Source organism: Nematolebias whitei, chromosome 9 (genome assembly GCF_014905685.2).
Source record: "Nematolebias whitei isolate Nwh7 chromosome 9, NemWhi1, whole genome shotgun sequence".
Taxonomy (NCBI): domain Eukaryota; kingdom Metazoa; phylum Chordata; class Actinopteri; order Cyprinodontiformes; family Rivulidae; genus Nematolebias; species Nematolebias whitei.
Genome location: NC_056506.1, coordinates 44451104 through 44472863, shown reverse-complemented (window position 1 = coordinate 44472863; position 21760 = coordinate 44451104). Strand labels below are relative to the sequence as shown.

Below are 21760 nucleotides of genomic sequence, written 5' to 3'. Positions count from 1 at the left end.
CCAACTTTAAAGAAAAGTAATTTTTTTTTTTTTTTTTTTAAAAAGGCCCCAAACTTCCCCTGAAATGTTTACAGGTAACAAAGCAGAAAGCGGAGAAACGGCGGCCTCCCCATTTCACCAAAAACAGCCGGAAGCGTCGTCTCAGCGGAGGATCGTGGAGACAGTTCGCGCTTTCGGTGCGAGGTCGGATCATCCGGGAGAACAACCGGGAAACATTCGTCCAACGTGTGGAACACTTTTTAATGCCAAAAAAAAAAAAAAAAAAAAGAACACTTGATTAAAAAAAAGAGCCACCCCCATTCAGAGACGCAAAAATACACACGAGAGGCGCCGGTCACAGAAACCTCCTCCTCGCCAAGTTTCGGGGTCGAGTTCCATCGTTGTGAAAGCTCCTCTTTCAATCCACGGAGGAGACGGGGAACCCCGGCACTTCTGGTCCGACAAGAGTCTCAAAAACATCAAAGCAGAGCAGCCGTTTATATTTATTTATATATATATTTTAAAACTGGTGGCGTTTGGCAGATTTGAGTTCAAATAAATGGACCCAAAGGGAAAGTGTCGGATCTCGCCGACCGCAGCTTCCTCTTGGGATTGTGTCTGAGAGGGACGGTGGGCTTCCGCTCGTTCAAATACACGCTTTTATTGTAATTTTATTGGGAATCAGTGTAGTCTCCTGGAAGAAGAACAAAAACAAACAACACGATTAGACAAAAATACAGTGAAAAGCACGAGACAAAAACAAGTGGTTGTGGCAACACCTCCAGAACGATTCAGTTGAACGTTGCTTTAAATGCAGACGCGTTTCACGGAGCTCGTATCGGACACGGAGTCCACGCCGTCCCATTACCTGCGTGCAAACCTCCCACTGCTCCTTTGGCCTGAACGAGACGAACGAGCCAACTTCACGGGGGACTTTTCTTGTTTTTCAACTTTACTCGGGCTATGTGCAGTATGCGCCGCTAAATTCAGGATTTGCTTCACTTGCTACTCAAATTCTGTTAACCCTTCACAGCCCCGACTGGAAACGAGTCGGGGACATGAAACAGAATTCACCGAATGTTTTTATTCACAACAAAACACATCGAGTGTTTTAATTAAAACATTGTAAAAGTTTTATGACCCGGTGGGGGGGGGGTCATTTTTAATTTGACGGCGGCAACACATTGCAAGAAAGTTTGGACCGGGTCCGAAGCATCCAGTCGTCGTCTAACGTCCAGGATCTGAGGAGAGCGTGGTCCCATTTTTGTCCCATGGAGGATTCTAGCTGGTCAGCAGTTCTGAGTCTGAGCTGGGCTTTTTGGTTTCGTGATGGCCCAAATGTTTTCAGCTGATGAGAGGTCTGGACTGCAGACGGAACCAGCTCCTGCTGTTGTAATGGATCCAGTCTGTGGTTTAGACGTTTGTATGGGATAGGGCTGAACGAGTTTGGAAAATATTCTAATTGCGATTTTTTTAAAAACTCAATATTGCGATTTAATGTGAGATTATTTTTCAATGTCCGCTCTTTGGTACCAAACTTTCAGATGTAGCTTCTGTCGAGCCGGACGCCATTGTGCTCCGCTCCGCTCACTCGCAAGTCACGTGACCAGATCACGTGACCAGTCAAATTGCAGCCTTTGTTTCATCATATCGCGATATTATTGCAAATCCAATTAATTGTTCAGATGGGAGCACGCTTTTCTAAAACATGAATATACTTTTCTGTAGTGTTCGTGTCTTTATAGAAGAAATGCGTAGGCTGCTCAGGCCAAACGCATTAATGCACCTACATACCAAGAGAGAAGCAGGCGTTTGAACTGTGTCCTGATGATGTTTTGTTTGAGGTTTTCAAAAAGAAGATTACATTTTGTTTAGTCTCACCACTGAACAGTTCTCCACTTTGTCTCAGTCCATTTGAAACGAGCTTTGGTCCAAAGAAGATGAGTGTTGCTGGATGGTGTTCACATCTGTCTTCTTGTTGTATAATACAGCTTTAATTTAACTGTGATTACAATGATTTGTAGATTTATCTTTTTACATTATGAACTGTACATGATGGGATATTTTAAGTCTTCCCATTGAGGAAAATTATTCTGAAGTTGTTCTACAATTTTTAAATGTCGATTTTTGCAGATAGGTGAACCTCTGCCCATCTTTACTTCTTAAAGCCTCAGCCACTCCACAATGATCTTTTTATAACCAGTCCTCTTACTGGCCTGTTTATAATTAACCCAATTAGTTTTAAGATGCTCCGCCAGCTGTTTCCTACTCCTATTTCCTTCTTAGGTCGCGGGGATCACTGGTGCCCATGTCCAGCCATCACTGTGCGAGAGGCGGGGGGACACCCTGGACAGGTCTCCAGTCCATCACAGGGACACACGGAGACAAACAACCATTCACGCTCTCATTCACACCTAGGGACAATTTAGAGTCACCAGTCAGCCTAACGTGCATGTTTTTGGTTTGTGAGAGGAAACCGGAGTATCCGGACAAATTCCACGCATGCACGGAGAGAACATGCAAACTCCACCCAGAAAGGCCCCCGGCCAGGATTTGAACTTGCGACCTTCTCGCTGAGTGGCGGCAGCTCGACAAAACTGCGTTACCGCGCCGCCCCAAAAATAACACAATTTCTTAAATTTAAACATTTTATATATGTTTATTATGCTCCATTGTAAATAAAATATGGATTTAAGAGAGAAGCAAATTGTTGGATTCTGTTTTATTTACATTTTACACGTCCCAACTTTTTGGGGTTGGAAACTCACCGTCTACATCTGAGAGACGCGTTCGCAAACGACCATTTGAGTTTGAACAAAAACACACAAAACAAGCGTGACTCAGACGGTGGAGCAGGTTTTTCTGCTAATCCTTGTTTTCCCCAAAAGCCTCGGTGTCTTTGGGCAAGGCGGTTCACTTTGAGCTGCTCCTTTTTGTACGTTTCTGCTCACATTTGTGTTTAGACGCGATGATTCAGACTTTGGCTTCTAAAGGAGAACATTAAAAACATCAGGAAACTCAAACTAAAAGAAAAGTATCTAGTATGTTGTCGGATCTTATCTAACAAAGTGGTTTACTGCGATAAAACGACGATTAGACGATGCAGCTGCGTTTGTGTCGTCGCCGTTTTAATTATCTGGTTTTAAAACCGACATCTCCAAATAAAGCATGTCCCAGTTTGTTCAATATTAATCACCTCCTCCTATCTCTGCTCCTCTCGTCCTCTGATGGGAGGAACTAAGACGCAAGAAGTGAAGTCAAAGATGTACAGTTTGGAAAATACGAATAAGAAAAAAGAAGTGAGTTTAAAATAACATGAAACTTGCAGGAAAATGTGGCTAATTGTTTTGACTGGATGGGTTATATTTTTGATAAATATGAACTTTTGCGGACGCTAATGGACTCGAAAAGTTCTTCAGCTTCTTTTGGTAAGTGAAATCTTCGGAAAAACTATTTTTGTAAAGTTTCAAATCATTTACTAAAGTTAAATGCTGATTATGCCACATGAATTTCTACATGAATTAAATGCATCGGTTTCCTTCCTCTTCTGTGTCAACATCGCTGCATCCGCCAAAGAAACGTGCACGTACCTGAGTCGAGTTGGTCAACGGGCTGACCTGCGAGTCAATCAAAGGGATGCTCGGGGCAGCAGGGCTTCACCTTGGACCAGGAATCAATGCAGCTGCAGGAAGACGGGGAGGACACAAAAACAGACACACGTCCTCATTAATACAGGATTTAATCTATAGAAACAGGTCATGTGATCACTTCAGGTGACAGTGAGTACATCTAAAGACTTGCTGGCTTTTCAGGAATCAGACGTGTGATGTGCACACGTTTCTGTTGGCTTTGGATCACACCAAAACAAGACGCAGACACTTGTTTTGTCATGTAAGAAACAAATTAGGGATGCACGATATTATCGGCATGTATCGGTATCGGCCGATATTAGCGATAAAGTTAAATATCGGACATCGACCATTCCATTAAAATAACTCACCGATATAAAAGGCTTCCGTTATAAGTTTATTTTTAAACTTAAGAAACTGTGAAGTATATCTATTAATACAAGGGGTGCACCGATTGCAGTTTTCTGGCCAATCGCCGATTTCTAAAAAGTCTGAACTGCCGATTCCGATTTTGGCCGATACAGATTTCGTTTAATAAGCGACGCTGTCAAAAGAGTTAAAAGGTCACAATGCACCTTCAATGTTTCAATAATATTTTGTTGAAAAACATACCCTTGAACAATATCCTAGAAACAATACAAACTTGTTTTAACTGGCCATGAGGTAGTGCTCTGAAATATAAACGAAGTTCAGACAATTGTTGTTAAAACAAACAAAAAAAAATCGGTAAAATCGGTTTCTCGTGCGAGTATCGGCCGATTTCCGATTTACCAAAATTAAGGAAATCAGGGCCGATAAATCGGTGCACCCCTAATTAACACACTACTACTTATGTGCTTTTCACTTGTCATTGTGAACATGTTGAGTTTAGATTTGTGAAAATTTACAAATTTGCGCTGTTCGAGTGTGGTCGTTGTGTTCGAGAGTAAATGTCACGAAGAAATTTGACATTAAACATAATCCAAGTTGAAGTGTTGCATCATGTTCAGCCCCTTTTGGGTATCTGCATTTGTTAGCGGGCCAAACTGACAAAGACCGTGCAGAATAATGTATTTTAATTCCACAGCAGAGAAAGCTATGCAGTCTCTGTAAGTAGGTCTGGGGGGGGAATATCAGTATTGGTATCGGATATCGGCCAAAAATCCACTATTGTGCACCCCTAAAATAAATAAAATCAGTGAATGGTGCCAACGTTTAAAAGTTGAAGCGTCAAAGCGGAACAACTGAACTTCGTCCCACTTCTTTTTTTTTTTTTTTAATGCTTAAAAAATTCACGCGCCAACAATTTCTTACTTTCGTTTGCAAACTCATTTTACGAGCCAAATGACACCCCTCGGTCAAATTAACGAATATTTCCTAACAGTTGGATTATTAAATCACCGCAGCTCTCCAGAAACACGAGGCTTTTATCGCTAGAAAAAGTGAGTGTTTCTTCTCAGATGTTCTGTTACAGTTTTGTTCCCTTTTCCCAGATTTCTCAGCTGGGTGGATTAAAACGTCAGTCCAACAACCACACCCACACGCAGCTGTTACAAAACTTAAAACTCTCCCGTCTAGAAAGCAGCCGTGGGTTGAATCCGTCATCCTGGATTCCATTTCTCCGCTCTTTTTCCACTGTGATGAAATGGGATTTCCAACTCAAACGGCACGTGTGTCTGCTTGCTTTGCTTTCATGACGCAGTTATTGCCGGTAAAAGTGCAACCAACAGGTAGAGACTCCTCCGGGACAGTTCCCCTGTAAACCTCAAACTGCCCTGAAATTATGCGAACCCAGCGGCTCGTGGGAGTTCAGGTGAAACCCGAGAGTTGAACGTTGCAGCGAGCTTTCCAAGTGAAAGGGTGTTTCGCTGGAAATGTTCTTCGACGACTTCACAGTCGTTCATTTCCAAACTGTTTTTAAAGCTTTCAGCTCTCTGATGCGTCTGTTCAAATGTTCTCTCTGCTTTTATAGGGAAATACTTGAGGCCTTATTTAAAATGAAGTTAGCAAAAACACGTTTTTTTCTAAAACTTGTCGGACGAGTTTATCTTTAATATTTTGATAAAAGGACTTTGTAACTTTAGGACATTACATCAACAGACTGCTGACTTATCGAGGGACTTCAACAAAAAACAAAACAACAAACCCCGTCTCGAACCAGAACATATTTTCTACTCTTACGTTAAAAAATGCTCATGTTTTACAACCGATTCAACCCAATTTAGGACGGCCGACTGACAGAGAAAACAAAAATGGCAACAACTTTGCCAGTTTTACAGATTCGGAGCTAAAATGTGGTGTGGCAGTAGCTGAGCATGGACCTGAGCGCAACACATCTGTGCTTAAAACTTTGGCGTCAGCTGTTTTGAGTTTAGCAAAATATGTGAGAAATCACTGGATGGGTTTCAATAGAAGAGAAAACTGATCAACTATAGAGTCAACATAATTCAAGATGGCCGCCACAGCTAATAACACTGGCTCCCTGTCAAATTCAAAACAGAATTCAAAATTTTACTTCTAACCTACAAAGCCCTCAACAACCTAGCTCCATCTTACATTACAGATCTTATTGTTCCATAATTTCCCAACAGAGCACTTCGCTCTCAGACTGCAGGTTTACTCGCGGTCCCTAGAGTTTCCAAAAGCAGAATGGGAGGAAGATCTTTCTGTTCTCAGGCTCCTCTCTTGTGGAACCAACTTCCAGTTTCTGTCCGTGAGGCTGACACGTTGTCCAGTTTTAAGACTTTCTTTTTGATAAATCCTATAGTTAGGGTTGGCTTGTTAAGCTGCTATAGGTTTAGACTACTAGAGGACAAACTGACCTAATTTCCTTAAATGAATTGTTAAAATTGAATAGTTTTCATTTGATATTTTTTCTATCTTAACTTGTGATTCTTGACCTGCCATTGTGTATCTGTTCCTCTCAAACCCAGCTGGTTGAAGCAGATGGTCGCTTGTCCTGAGTCTGGTTCTGCTAAAGGTTTCTTCCTCATGAGGGAGTTTTTCCTTTCCACTGTCGCCTTCACGCTTGCTCAAGATGAGAGTTCTGCGATGGAGTTAAACTCAAAGCTCCTCAGATAAATAATGTTAATTTATTATTTTTAAATGGGAACGTTTCTGTTCAGAGCCCTGAGACGACTTCTGTTGTGACTTGGCGCTTTATAAATAAACTGAATTCAAGCGAATCGACTGCAGCCTACTCTGTCCCTTCTCGGTACAAGATGATCGTGGTTTTACCTTCAAGAAATGCTCGACCGTTACTCGTTAACGAAACGCATCACATAAACCTCGTTTACCTCTTGTGGTAGACGCAGAGACAAGCCAGCCGGGCGATGGTCTCCCCCTGAACCAGATCCTCCAAACAGATCGAGCACTCCCCGCTGTCTTTACTGAGCACATCCGCTGTGAATAAACGCACAGAGCGACGGTGAGCGTCAGCAGCCTTTTAAAAATAAACCACAAACAGCTGCCGGGGGCGTCTGTGCGCCACGACGCTTACTGTTGTAAGGTAGGGGAGGAGACGTGAGGCAGCTCAACAGGTGATCCTCGATCCGACCGCCCGGGAAGGGCTTTGAGCAGAAGGGACAGCGGATATCTGCAGAGGGCAAAGAGCGGTGTCAGAGATATAAACGATAGATGATGCACACGCAGCGACCAGGTTACACACACTCCAAACCCAGCGTGGATGCATGAGACCGGATTATGTCACCTCGAGTCAAGCCGACCCGAAATAACTCTGACTGCACGCTTCAGTGAAACCAGTGACTCGGACCTCTGGGATGGGCACCACCGAACTGTTCATGGATGTGACAGCCGAGCAGAAACGGTGCCTTGCTGCCCTACATCCACCCTCCTCCTCCACGTAGGAGCTGCTGCCAGCATGTGAAGTTGTGACCCAATTCCCTACTCTAGCTACAGGGCTGGCCCGGGAAACCCAGCACACGAGAGCTTTGGCTCAAAGCAACACGTTACGCCACCATCTGCTCGTACACGATGACCCAACACAAACGGAGCGCGCGTCTTTTGTTTATTTTGCAAACTCGCGTTCCTCTTTGTGTATAAAATAAAGGTGGTCGGTTGCTCAAGGATTTCGTCGCGCAGGAAGCCGGAGGATCATCGCTGACAGATGCTGCGGTGTGAAAAAGCTCGTGTGTCACCACTTACAGTTTTACGCCGCCGCACCGCGCTTCACACAATGGCGTCTCTGACGATTTCAGTCAGCATGCGAGCACGGGAACAGAGCTCATCTGTTCTGGAATGTAAATAATCCATGTGAATTTCAGAAAGGGGTTGATTCAGGGATATTTTGATGACGTCGCATCCTAACGCAGGCTAAACAAAAGCTGATTTATCAACAGTTTAATCTTCTGAGTTGATTCAATTACCGGTAATTAATCTTTAATTAAAAAAAAAAGGTACTAAAGACGATGTCATAAACGCTGGTCACAAAGATCATTTGTAAGTAGAAATTGTTAAAAGACGCCGGCTACAACAGAAACAGCTTAAGTGACCGAAAGATTAACGACAAACGAGAAAGAAAAGCCCAACAGTTGTCGTTTTGCTACGCGTTTACACTCCGACGTGTGAAATAATGCACGCAGAAACATTTTTAACGTAGTAAACGTATCGGTCTAGAAGTTGTTTTGCAAAAGTCACGCATGCTTGAGTTGGTTTGACTAAATATCGGGTCCAAAGTTTTGATTCAGTGGTTGGGTCCACGATGACCAGTCGCCATTTTGAGCCAGAGGTTGACCTGCTTGACCTCTGCTTTAGGAAGAAAACAAATAAAACAAACTTACAGAAGATCGTTAACCTGGTTAGTTTCGTTAATTACTTTAGTCTGCACTATAACAAGACTCGGCGCTAACTAGCTGATGCTACCAAGTTGTAATAATCTAAATCAGATTATGTTTTTCGTTTACACTCAACATTTAGTTAGCTGTAATTCAACAAACGAAGTTATTTTAACCCAATTTTGGGGAAACGGATAAGAAAACTTAAAACGGCACGCTCAAGTTAAAACTACAACCGGGTCGGCTCGGTCCAGGTTCGACCCAGCAGCTTTTATTTGCACTTATAAAGGCTCTTGCCTTTCGTCTACAGCCAGCCTGATGTAGGTCAGTCACGTGACTCGAGTGGTGTTGATGGATTCAACTTTATTTACATCGAGTGCAGACCCACAGTTTGAAAATTAAACATTAACGTATATGGAAAACTACTTGAGTCTACCCTTTCAAACTGCATCATTCCATACAGCTCAGGATAACCTTTCTGTGATGTATTTTAATATTTTATAGTTTTGCAGAGAATAAATTCAAATTTAATTCACCACCTTCATAACAGATACCACATATTTATGTTATAGTCCAGTTATAAAAAAAATACTTGCAATACCAGATATTATTTAATATTAAATGATTGATTGATAGCCCTAATTACATAAATTAAGCATTTTTTATACACATTTTTATACCTTTTTCTTTACACGTTCATGAAATGTCTGTTGAAAATGGCTTCTTGTGGGTAAAAGACAAAAACAAACATTTAAGTAAGTGTAGATTTCGGCGGCACAAATAATGAGAATGTTCTATAATTTTATAAATATATGGTTTACTTACTGCCATGTCGGTTGTTGACGCGGTAAAGGCCGATCCAAGCCTCCGACACCGGCCGTTGGTGTGTGCCGCGGACCCGGGCGGATCTTGCGCCCACGCTGCGGGCCGCCGAGTGCCGATTCCCGGGGAGCCGCTCGGAAAATGTGCGGTGAGGTGTGCGGCCCGTCTCCTCCCCGGGTTGGCGCTCCGCGTCGACGGGAGCCTCGGGGCTCACGTTGCCGTCCTCCTCGGGTTTCCCCTCGCTGTTGTTGTCGTCGTCCGCGGGCGACGCTTGGCTCAAGCCGCCGTGGTGACGGTCGGCGGGGCTGCCGTCGGCGCTCGCCCCGTGCCGGCCCAAGTCCGAGTCGCTGCCCTCCTCGGATCGGCTCCGGTTGGCCTCGGTTTCCTCGAAGCTAACTGAAAAGTCGACAACGAGGCTGGTGGGCCTGGCACAGCGGGTCCGCCGATAACAATCCCGCTTTGCGCCTTCTTTTGCGTAGGGTGAGGGGAGCGGGTCTTCCTGTATGCGACTTGCTCTTGTTCCCATTTTAACAGCTAGCTCACAACAAGAGGGGACGCCTTAACCTCGAAACGACTCTTAAACCGTCAAATATCCGACAGCTGCCTTCAAATACAAACGTAAACAGGCAGCGAAGCTTTACGAAGAGGACAGCTGTAAGTCGAGGACCTATCTCCGGCCTTAGTTTACTTAGTTTGCCCTTACTGGCCACATTTTCTTGTGTTTTTGACGTGCCCGTTGTCGCCTGCTGCAGCGGAAATAAAGCATTTTCATTTCCTCTTTCAGGCGCTGTACGGCAGGCCGGTGTAGCATATAATCCAACAGCATTTATATTTATAGATTTGATATTTAAACATTCTCACTAGTTAGTAGTGTGTTGAATAAAGGCAGTTCAATGAGTTACGAAGTGATATTGAAAAAAAAAAAACTTAGCATCTCCATTTCATAAAACGACATCTCTTAAAAATTGATCAGCATGCTAAAATTATATGCTGGTGAAGATTCAAATGAATCTGGTGAAGCTAAAATTATAGTTTAACATTTCATAATTATGATTTAGCATCCCGTAATTATAATTTTGCATGCTAAAATAAATAATAAATAAATAATAAAGTAACTTAACATCTTATACAAATGACTTAACAATTCATATTTAAGAATTAGCATCTCATTATTTGACTTAGCATCTCATAATTTGTGAATTACCATCTCATGATCATAAATCATCATTATCATCTCATATTTATTACTTAAAATTTGTATTTTTGAATTAGCATCTCATCTTCATGAATTAGCATCTCATATTTATGAATTATGTTTCATGTTTATGAATTAGCATCTCATATTTATCACTTAGCATCTCATATTTATGAATTATGTTTCATGTTTATGAATTAGCATCTCATATTTATTACTTAGCATCTCATATTTATGAATTATGTTTCATTTTTATGAATTAGCATCTCATATTTATTACTTAGCCTCTCATATTTATGAATTACGTTTCATGTTTATGAATTAGCATCTCATATTTATCACTTAGCATCTCATATTTATGAATTACGTTTCATGTTTATGAATTAGCATCTCATATTTATTACTTAGCCTCTCATATTTATGAATTACGTTTCATGTTTATGAATTAGCATCTCATATGTATTACTTAGAATTTCATATTTTTGAGTTAGCACCTCATGTTCATGAATTAGCATTTCATATTTATTAATTAGCATCTCGTATTTATGAATTACATTATCATGTTCATGAATTAACATTTCATATGTATGAATTACGTTATCATGTTCATGAATTAGCATTTCATATTTATTAATTAGCATCTCATATTTATGAATTACGTTATCATGTTTATGAATTATCATTAGGGGGAATTGTGGTGCAGAGATTAAAGAAGGTGGTTCTTGAGCAAGGCCCTTAACATCTGCCATCTGCTCCCAAACAAGTCTCTGACTTCAGCTCTTATTTATTTATTTATTGCATTTATAGTTTAAAATGAATGTCACATGTTAACATAAACAAAAGTTCTGAATGAAAAGGAGTAATATTGTATACCGTTAGTCTACCCCTTCTCCCAAATGTCAATCTACTACACCACAAGCAACCAAGCATCAATCAACCATTCGTATAGACACTTGTTTGAACACACAACAGGCAATATGTGTATATAAAGGAAAGAAAACAACAACAACATTTTATTTGTTAGTATACAGCACTCTACTGAATCAATATACTTTATTGTACTTTGAAAGAAAATTATCCATCCATCCATCCATCCATCCATTATCTTTTACCCGCTTCTTCCTTTTCGGGTTGGGGGGGGGGGGCATGTCCAGTCCATCACTGTGCGAGGGGCGGGGGACACCCTGGACAGGTCTCCAGTTCATCACAGGTCTCATAGAGACAAACGAGACAAACAACCATTCACTCTCTCACTCACTCACACGTAGAGACAATTTAGAGTTACCAGTCAGCCTAACATGCATGTTTTTGGTTTGTGAGAGGAAACCGGAGTACCTGGACAAATTCCACGCATGCACGGAGAGAACATGCAAACTACACCCAGAAAGGCCCTGGCCGGGATTTGAACTTGTGACCTTCTTGCAGAGAGGCGGCAGCTTGACAAACTGTGTTACCGTGCTGCCCCCAAAATAATACAATTCCTTAAATTTAAATGTTTTATACGTTTATTATGTTCCACTGTAAATAAATAAAATTATATTTTATTATTTTCTTACGGTACCCGTCCAGGGTGTACCCCGCCCCTCGCACAGTGATTGTTGGACATGGGCACCAGCGACCCCCGTGACCCAAAATGGAATAAGCGGGTAAAGATAATGGATGGATGGATTCTAACCGCTCTTTTTTGCAAAATAAAGTAAAATTTGTATACGATTTACAGGTATTCCCCCAAACTTCAACACAATACGTCAAATAGGGAACGATCAGTGAATTTTACATCAACAATGCTTCATCATTTAGTGAGCCTTTCACTTTATATAATGCAATTTCCCTTGATATGTTTATCTTTAAATTGTTGATGTGTGGTTTCCAGTTTATATTTTCATCAAAAGTAAAACCCAGGAATTTGACCTCTGTCACACTTAATCACAATCCCATCAACATCAATCAACGCATCTGTAGGACTCTCTCTATTGTTCAGTTTCAGTTTAAGTTCAGTTTATTCATAAAGCACCAAGTCACAACAGAAGTCATCTCATGGCACTGAACAGAAACAGACAACTTTGAGTTTAACTCCATCGCAGAACTAACATCATGTAGTTAGTTTTTTCAACATTCATTTATAATTTATTTACATTCAACCATGTTTTTATGCTACTCAAATCAGTTTTAACTACCTCTAACACATTTATCAAATTTTCAACAGAATAGAAAAAAGTGGTGTCATCTGCAAAAAGAATACTTTGAAGTTGTCTAAGTACGTGAACTAGATCATTATTGTATAAAATGAAAAGTTTTGGTCCAATAACCGACACCTGGGGTACTCCACAGTTTATATAATGTAAGTCAGAACTGACATTGTTTAATACAAACAAACTGTTCTCTAAATAACTGGAGACCCATTTGTGCGCAAGACCTCTAATACCATATTCACTTAACTTATCTAGCAGTATGTGATTAGTGGTATCAAACGCTTGTTTTAAAAATCTACAAATATATTTACAAAATAATGGTTTTTGTCTATTCCAGGCTTGTGGCTTAGCATCTCATGTTTATACCATACCACTTTATTTATAAAGCACTTAAAACAGTAACAAGGCGAACCAAAGATGCTTAGCATCTCATGTTTATGACTTAGCATCTCAACATTCTGACTATTATTATATTATTTATGACTCAGCATCTCCTTTTTTTGAATTAACATCTCACATTATGACTCAGCATCTCCTTTTATGAATTAACAGTTCATATTTATGAATTAGCATCGAGTATTATTCATTTCTGTAAAATGAACATGTTATGTTTTCACTAAAAATTTTTGAAAAATGTAAAGGAAGAATGGGTTAAATAATTGATGGATGGAGTAGGTACAGTACTGTATTTACGTATTTACTTTCTGCAAAATAAATTTTAAATAAATACCAATTCCTATGCATTCTGTAATTCAGATATAGCAGAACACCTTTTTTTTATAAATTGCAAATTCATTAATGCTTTGCGGAAAGATTTTCAGAATTGGATCATATCTAAGAGCTCTATTCCACTTTTCACTTTTACTATAATAAAATTTGGTTAACGGGGGATAAATATTTAAATTATGGTAATAACAATTTAATCCTTCTGGCTAAATTTTTTATGAAAATTACCCCCATGTTCAACATTTTTTTAAATGAAATAATTTTATTTAAGGAAGTGCTTAAACGCTACAACATTCCAAAAACTCAATTTTTACACCAGTATATTAATAGCTTATTTTAAGACTTGTAACTCCTCTTGCATTTATAACATTTTTTTGTTTAGCTGTTTCCTCAAATTGTTCATTTTCTTATTTTATTTTTATTCATCATTTCTGCTTAGTTTTATCATGTCAAATGTGAACTTGTTTTTTTGTTGTATTCCTTATTATATTGTGTTCTGTTTTTCTTATATTTTCAATAAAGAAAAAAAATAAATTCAAGAACCTAACTATTAAATGATTAATCGGATTGCCATACTTTTAAAGTAATTTACGGTAATACCGTTGCGCCGCCGGTCCAGTTTAAACACCAAGTAGTTAACGATATACCGATATTTACATTTTTGTTTTCAGTTAAGAATCTTCTCCTTTATGGCGGAATCGTTTCTAACTGCAACCATTCGATTGTGCAATTGTTTATTTTCGTGTGTGCGCGTGTATGTTAGGTATTACGGTAAAAACGTACACATTTGCAGCGACCAATCGGAGCTCTGAGGCTCGCCCGGCGTCAGTTCCCGGACATTAACTTGTGGACATCAGCTGGCACTTTTCTCTTCTTCTTGGCTGAAGCTAATGTATGTCATTGAGCGGAATCGTCGCGGATCTACAGACACGTCTGTCCCGAGCTTCCTGTCTGAGTAAGAAGCTGAAGTTGAGCTTTTTGAGGTGAGTTTTTAGCGTCAGACGTTCAAAGCTAACCACCGCCCCTGCAGCGGACCCTTTCATCTCGTTTTTTATTAACAAGTAAGCTAGCAGCAGTTATTTTTTTTGTTTGTTTTTAGCCGTTAGTGACTCAGCGAAGTTATTTAAGCCTTTATTTATCTGTTCTTTAACTTCTGCCTAGAATTTGACGTTAAAACAACACGTCTGCTCTAAAACTAACCAAATACTTTGTATTCATTTCACCGTTTAGCTGCTGAAAGTCAACATTTTGTCTCCTGCGTTCGATTAGATGTCTTAGGCGTGATTGTTCCCAGGCTAAACTGCTGTTTGCTGTTCCTTGTGGACTTCGGACAACACACCCAGACAGCACAGCCCTTGCTCAGTCACAGGAATGCTGTTTCACTGCTCCACCGGTGCTGTCCAGGGTTAAACGAGCTCTGAAGGAGGAGGATCCAGCTGCTGCTGCTGACCTTTGACCCTTTGCTTTGTTTCTCTGCAGAGATGAGGGCTCTAACTTTGCAGCAGACGCACACTGGAGAGCAACACCACCAGCTGCCTTCATGTGGGAGAAGCTTGGCCTCCAGTTATTCTCCTCCTAGTCTAGAGAATAAGTTTTTATCCCAGACCTCCGTGATGAAGCCTCCGTCTGAGCTCCTAAGCACCACGGCGCCGGCTTCCTACGTTTCCTCTCTCCAGCCGTCCAAACTGTCCTCCACCTCATCCTCCCTTCTCTCCGCCTCTTACTCCACTGCTTCACCTCTCCTCAGCACCCAAAACAAGCTCCTAGCTACTGCATCGCCCAGCCTTTGCGTCTCCTCGACCCCGTCTGCTCCTGATAACTCTCTGTTCTCCACCACCCTGGCCAGTGGTTCTCTCCTCAACCGCTTTGCCCGGCCTTCTTCGTTCCTGCTTCCTGATCTGAACGAGGAACAGAAACGGGCCGACGGAGGAGACATTGAAGATGACGACGAGGAGATCTCTGAAGAGATGCAGTCCTCGTTTGAAGAAACAAGCATGGTACATTAAAACAACCTCCACAACTGTGTTTTAGCAAAAAACTGAAGGCGAGAAGGAGTCGTAAGCTAAAATATTCTCGACTAGAACTGTTAAAAAGTTCTGTTTCTCTGTTTTTATTGCCCCGTGCTACTTCTGCACACTCCTTATTTTAGCTGTTCGTATATCAAAACGATCAGCTCATCCAAAAGATGAATGCCAAATGACTTGGTTTTTGTAACTTTTATACGTTTTTAAATGTTTTCCATTATTTACAAACATTTTACATAGAAATACACTAAAATCTATTCAGTTCTTTCAGAGCCATAGTTTTCTTTGAACTCTACCTCAGCTCTTTGCTCCATTTATGTCTTATGCTGCTTTTAGTTAAGTTTTGAAACTTTCAACAAGCTTACTTTTAGCTTATAGTTATAGCTTTTAGCAAAGCTTGTGCTACAGTTAGCTTTAAGCCAGGCTTTTGCTGCAGTTAGCCTTTACCCAAGTTTTTGCTACATTTAGATTTTAGCTACAATTCTGATTATTTTAGTTAGGTGGCGTTACTTTTAACGAGCCTACTTTTGGATTCTAGTCATTTTGCTACTTTTACTTTTTGCAAACTATGTAGCTTCTTCTAGCTTTTAGCCAAGCTTTTGCTCCATTTAGCTTTAAGTGAAGCTTTTGCGGCATTCAGTTTTTAACCTAAGCATTTGCTACACTTACTTTTTAGAAAAACTTTAGCTGCTTTTAGTTAGACTTTTGCTACTTTTGACTAGCTTTTTGCTTTATTTAGTTTGTAATAACTTTGTGCTATTTGTAGCAGTGATTCAGCGCTTAGCATTCACTGTATTTTAATAGAAAAAACTGTTTCTTTAGCTGATGTTTGTGCTTAAATCTGACTTGTTCTGAATCAGCAGCAGCCTGATGAAGGTTGCTTCTTGTCTGAAGAAGAGAAGGACGAAGAGGAGGTCGATGCGGACCCCATCGTGGAGTTACCGGTGCTGGAAACAGAAACGAGCAGCCAAGAACTTGACACCTCTGCAGTCGTTGGGCAGGAAGAGTTTGCTGAACTCGACACTGGAGATAAAAAGGCTGAAGAGGAGCTGAAAGATAAAAAGGTTTTGCAGCATGACAAATAACAGATTTTCAGTTTTGTGTCTGACTCCTGAATAATGAGAGTTTTTCTTCTTTTCCTCAGTATTTCCTGCTGAACGCTGTGTGCTGCTCTCTGGTTAATAAGAGCAAAGCTCCGGGTCAGCAGGACTGGGACTCCGAGGACAGCGTTTGGACCTCCGTCAAAACCCTGGCCAAGGACATCTCTGAGCGTGACCCGCAGTTTCTTCTGAAGGTTTGTAGCAACCTTCTGGTCCTGGTCAGAGGAATCATCGTAGTGAACATTAACTTTTTATACAACGGTTCAGCAGAAATCCTCACGGACAAATAATCAAGAAAATAACAAACAATAAAATAAACTATTGCATGAAATTTAGTATAATGACTACACGTTAACTGGTCCTTTTCTCATGGTACTAATGAAACCTCTTCACATTTCTCCCTTTGACAGAAATACCATTTATGAACTCTTTTCCATGAATATATTCTGTTCATGAGGTGTTCCTTCATCTTTGTATCATTTATTAAAACATAAATCAGAAAACAAATCAATCCTTCAAGCTCTGTTCTAACTCTGTAAACTGACACAGTGGCTGACGCTGCTTATTCAGCTTCCTTTGGTTTTAGCCACCAATCTGCAACTTTTAATCTTCTTTAGGTTTTGATCCTTTTAGCTTGCCTTTTGCTTCCTTTACCTTTTTGCTTGCATTTTGCTTCTTTTAGCATTTAGCTTGATGCTGCTACTTTTGTATTTACAGCTAAAATTAAGCTTTTTTTTAGCTTTAAGCTTGTTTTCCTTTTTTAATCATTAAGCTTGTTTTTTGCTTCTTTTTAGCCTTTGTGTAATTTAGCCTTTTGCTTGTGTTTAGCTTTTTGAAGCTGGCAGCTAGCATTTAACTTTTAGCCTGGTTTTGCTGCTCATGTTTTTTTCATCTGGACTTAAGCCTCTTTATCTTTTTAATTTTTTTTATTTTGTTTTACCTTTTTAGCTTGCATTTTGCCTTTTTTTTTTTCTTTTCAGTGAGTATTTTGCTTTTTTGGCTTTTGGCTTGCATTTTGCTTCTTTTAGCTTATAGCTTGCATTTTGCTTCTTTTAGCTTATAGCTTGCATTTACCTTCTTGTAGCTTATAGCTTGCATTTACCTTCTTGTAGCTTTTAGTTTGCATTTTGTTTCCTGTAGCTTTTAGCTTGCGTGCTGCTTCTTGTAGCTTTTAGCTTGCGTGCTGCTTCTTGTAGCTTTTAGCTTGTGTGCTGTTTCTTGTAGCTTTTAGCTTGCGTGCTGCTTCCTGTAGCTTTTTGCTTGCGTGTTGCTTCTTTTAGCTTTTAGCTTGGGTTTTGATATTTTTAGCTTGCCGTTAGCTTTTGTTAGCCTGTGTTTTGGTTCTTTTACCTATTTTCAGGTACAGTTATAATTTTTGACTTTAGCCGCTCGGTTTCAGCTTCTTCATCACGTTGCAGCACAGTCTTCGGCATTCACGCTGGTTTCTCTGGTTAAGTTCTGGTTTCTGTTTCTGATCCAGGTTGCCGTTTACACCAGACAAGAGCTGAACATCCGGATCACAGCTAACTTCCTGGTGGCTCTGGCTGCCAGCTTGCCGTCCACCAAGCCACATGTCCGCAGATATTTCTGCGCCGCGGTCCAGCTGCCGTCCGACTGGTTGGAGGTGGTCCGAATCTACAGCACCGTAGGTTTTCTTTAGCTCGTGTTTTACAGGAAGTAGCTGCAGTTTTCAGCTCAGAGTGAATGATTTTCTTCCTGCAGTGCTTCAGCCGCTCTCTGCCGGCGTGTCTCAAGAAGGCGATGGTTGACAAGTTCAAGGAATTCAGCGAGTATCAGCTGGCCAAATACAACACACGCAAACACCGCTGTAAACACAGCCGCAAGAAGCCGAAAGGAAAGGTATGGCTGTTTACTTAATGCATTTAGCTTATTTTGTGTTCCTCCATTGTCATATGTATCCTTGAATGGGTCTGCGTTTTGTTCTGAATGTATAATTTGTGATTTCCAGAAACACACTGAAGCTCAGCTCCAACAGTGGGCCAACCTGCTCAGAGCTGACCCGTCGCATCTGGAGAAGTTGGTACGTCACTAATTTATTTTAAATATTTACAGCTGAGGATGTTTCTGAACGTTTATTCTTTGACTCGCGTTGAAGTACCAAGCTTTTCCTAAATATAATGAGGTTGGGAACTTTTTCTGAATCTTTACACCCAACTTGGTTTCTTATGAAAATATCCACCCAACATAAACTGCAACATTTCAATAAATTTGTCCCAAACAGCTAAAAATGATAAAAATCAGTTTTATTGTCTGGATGCTGAGTCAGCATTCATACGTTTGTTTTCCTGTTTGCAGCTTCTTATTTGCCTTTTTGCAATCAAAGTGTTTCTGCGTACCTTCCATTAATTTAACTATTCGAACATCCAGCGCGATGGGAAAATGTGTGCGCTGATTTTTAGTATTTGTGACTTTTGGTCTTTTTGAATTGTTGAACTTTATTTAGATACTTTCCTCACTGAACATTTTTCTCCAATTCTTTAAAAAAAGCTGTTTTATGAAATTTCAGTCGGCTATGTGTTTTTTCCTCTCATTCTCCTTTTAGCTACTTGTCTTGCTAATTGTAGTGTTTAACTTTGGTTTAGCATATTTTATTTTTTTTAGCTTTTAGCAACAGTTTAGCATTTTTAGCTTTTAGCTACTGTCTTACTGTTTAGTGTTAAACTTTGAAACCTTTTTTAGCTTTCAGCACCAGTTTAGCTATTTTTAGCTTTGAGCTACTGTCTTTCTAAGTTTAGTGTTTAACTTTGGTTTAGCATTTTTTAAAAATCTTTTAGCAATAGTTTAGCATTTTTAGCTTTTAGCTACCGTCTCACTAATTTTAGTGTTTACCTAATTTTTTAGCTTTTAGCAACATTTCAGCATTTTTTTAAACTCAACTTCTGTCTCGTTGTTTAGTTTTTAACTTTGTTGAAACATTTTTTAGCGTTCAGCAACAGTTTAGCATTTTTAGCTTTTAGCTAAATATCTAGTCTTGCTCTTAAGTGTTAAACTTTGCTCTAGCAGTTTTTTTTGTTTTGTTTTTAGCAAAAATTTAGCATTAGCACAGTTTAGGTTTTTTTTATAGTGTTTAGCTACTGTATTACTAAGTTTAGTGTTTAACTTGTTTTTTTTTTATTTAGCTTTAAGCAACAGTTTAGCATTTAATAGTTATTAGCTATCTTTTTTATGTTTTGCTCATTCTCATATATATTTATTTTTTACTTTTGGACAAGATTTTCTTTAAATTGTATTTTATATGTATTATTTTTATATGTATTTAATTGTATTTGTATGTCATATATGCGTTTAGCTACCTTTTTCCTCCTTTATTGCTTTAAGCTAATTTTGGTTATGTTAGCTTTTAGCTTTTAGGCTTATCCTTTTTTAAAGTTTTAGTTATGGTTTTACTTTTTAGCATTCAGCTACAGTTGTACTTTCTTTTAGCTTTTATCTATGGCTTTTCTTTGTGTTAGCTTTCAGCTACGATTTTATTTTTTAAAGCTTTTAGCTACTGTTTTGCTTCTTTTGAGCTTTCAGCTACGATTTTATTTTTTAAAGCTTTCAGCTACAGTTTTACAACTTTTTATCTTTCTGCTACAATGTTTTCTTTTTTATGTTTTAGCTACAGTTTATCTTTTTTATGTTTTCGCTACAGATTAGTTTTTTTAGCTGTGGTTTGGTCATTTCAGTTCTGCTCTGCTCATTTTTAACAGTTAATGTTCAGTTTTGGGTTCTGAAGGTCCATCGGGTCGTTCTTGTCGCGGGCGTTCTCACTGCAGTTTAGAAGATTTGTGTTCCTTCTTGATTTCTTGCTGCCGTTGAAACTCGGACTAACGGCAGGTTTTTGTGCAGCTGCAGAGCGATGGCGACCGAGCAGCGGTGGATAAAAAACAGAGTGAGTTCAGTCTGAAGAAGCTGATCCAGAAGCTGCACATCAAAGAACCAGCAGAACTCGTCATGGCAATTCTGGGAAGAAGGTAAGACGCACAAAACCTCCGAGTGACACCACCCAGACGCTTTGTTTCACTGCAGCGTGTCGGTGGTTTGAGATGAAAGTGTAACTTTTATCCACAGTTTTACTAATTCATCCCAAATATCTTCAACTGTATTTTATAACGTAAAGTTAAAACGTTGTCCAAACTTGAAAGAGCCATGGATCCAGACATGTTTTATTGTCTTCATTAACAAAACCCCATGAGAACCGTCGACTCATCCTGGTTACAAAGGAGTTTTGTTGGTTCTGGTTCTACAAGCTACTGGATCAGCAGGTGTGTGAGCCTTTGCCTCTGGATGTGGGCTTGGTTTTTGTTTGTTTAATCGGTCACGTGGTTTTGTTTGAACTCTATTCACTCATAAAATAGATGTGTTTTCATGAAGTTTTTAAGTAAATCCTTTTTATTTACACACCGGGTTGATTTTTTTTTACAATGTCTATTGGCTGTGGGAGTTATTTTGGGTTTATAGTTCTGTGCAAAAGTTTAAAACTCTCTTTTTTTTTTTTTTTTACATTTTGCTTTCAAAGAACCAATTTTAATGTAGTCCTGGCCTTTTAATGATTAATTATTCGTTTATATTGAACTTTACCTGCTTTTTGACTCATTACTTTTAATTACACTTGGTGGCCATGACAACACATTGGTCGGTGTGTTTAAAAGTCTAATGGACTAAAAGTGTCGGACTTTATAAAACACAAACAATAGATGAACAGATTCTGAAAGTCCTGTCTTCAGGAAACGGTAAAAACAAACAAGTCACACAGAGGGCCCGAGAGATGCAGCTGCTTCTACTGGGTGTTTTTAGCTCATCACTCTTTGAGATTCACCTCGTTTGTGCAGATGAGCAACAGATCTTCCTCATTCAGCCTCTCTTTTTAAGGCTGAGCCCGACCACCCTATAAAAAAAAATAACTAATTTCCAATGCTTGGATTACATTTTTGATCTTTCAGTGATAACTCAAATGTCATGACCATATGTGAGGTTTGGAACGGACCAGTAAATCCATAGCTTTGCCTTTTGACCCAACTGTCTTTCACCATGGCAGACTGAAGCAACGCCCACATTACTGAGGAAGATTCCCTGATCAATCTCCCGGTCCATTCGGCCGTCACTCAAGAACCAGGCGCCCATGTACAGGTCCTTCCCAAAAAATTAGCATATTGTGATAAAGGTCATTATTTTCCATAATGTAATGATAAAAATGAAACTTTCATATATTTCAGATTCATTGCACACCAACTGAAATATTTCAGGTCTTTAATTGTTTTAATACTGATGATTATGGCATACAGCTCATGAAAACCCAAAATGCCTGTCCCAAAAAA

General features: G+C 39.7%; 2 protein-coding genes across 2 annotated transcripts in view; one reads left to right on the top strand and one right to left on the bottom strand.

The window, feature by feature from the left end:
* Window positions 1–511: 511 nt before the first annotated feature.
* On the bottom strand, window positions 512–9975 carry zgc:66427 (uncharacterized protein LOC406256 homolog). Its single transcript, XM_037681897.1, has 5 exons — window positions 9206–9975; window positions 7087–7182; window positions 6884–6989; window positions 3570–3661; window positions 512–673 (listed from the first exon to the last, which is right to left on the bottom strand). The coding sequence occupies exons 1-4, from the start codon at window positions 9726–9728 to the stop codon at window positions 3604–3606; spliced, it is 783 nt and encodes a 260-aa protein (XP_037537825.1). The 5' UTR covers window positions 9729–9975; the 3' UTR covers window positions 512–673; window positions 3570–3603.
* Window positions 9976–14153: 4178 nt separating this feature from the next.
* Window positions 14154–21760, top strand: part of tep1 (telomerase-associated protein 1) — a gene marked incomplete in the record, with an annotated part of 38071 nt that continues 30464 nt past the window's right edge. Inside the window, 8 exon segments of the mRNA XM_037681383.1 lie at window positions 14154–14298; window positions 14795–15312; window positions 16200–16403; window positions 16484–16633; window positions 17920–18084; window positions 18162–18299; window positions 18409–18480; window positions 20292–20416. Coding sequence (XP_037537311.1) covers window positions 14797–15312; window positions 16200–16403; window positions 16484–16633; window positions 17920–18084; window positions 18162–18299; window positions 18409–18480; window positions 20292–20416 — 1370 coding nt within the window.

Bases quoted from the DNA above. Each gene is read 5' to 3' on its own strand.
- zgc:66427 (XM_037681897.1), bottom strand. From the start codon at position 9,728: ATGGGAACAAGAGCAAGTCGCATACAGGAAGACCCGCTCCCCTCACCC. The intron at 7,183-9,205 runs GTAAGTAAACCA...TGCCCTCTGCAG, and splicing joins CGTCAACAACCGACATGGCA to ATATCCGCTGTCCCTTCTGC. The intron at 3,662-6,883 runs GTAAACGAGGTT...GTCTTCCTGCAG, and splicing joins CTCTGCGTCTACCACAAGAG to CTGCATTGATTCCTGGTCCA.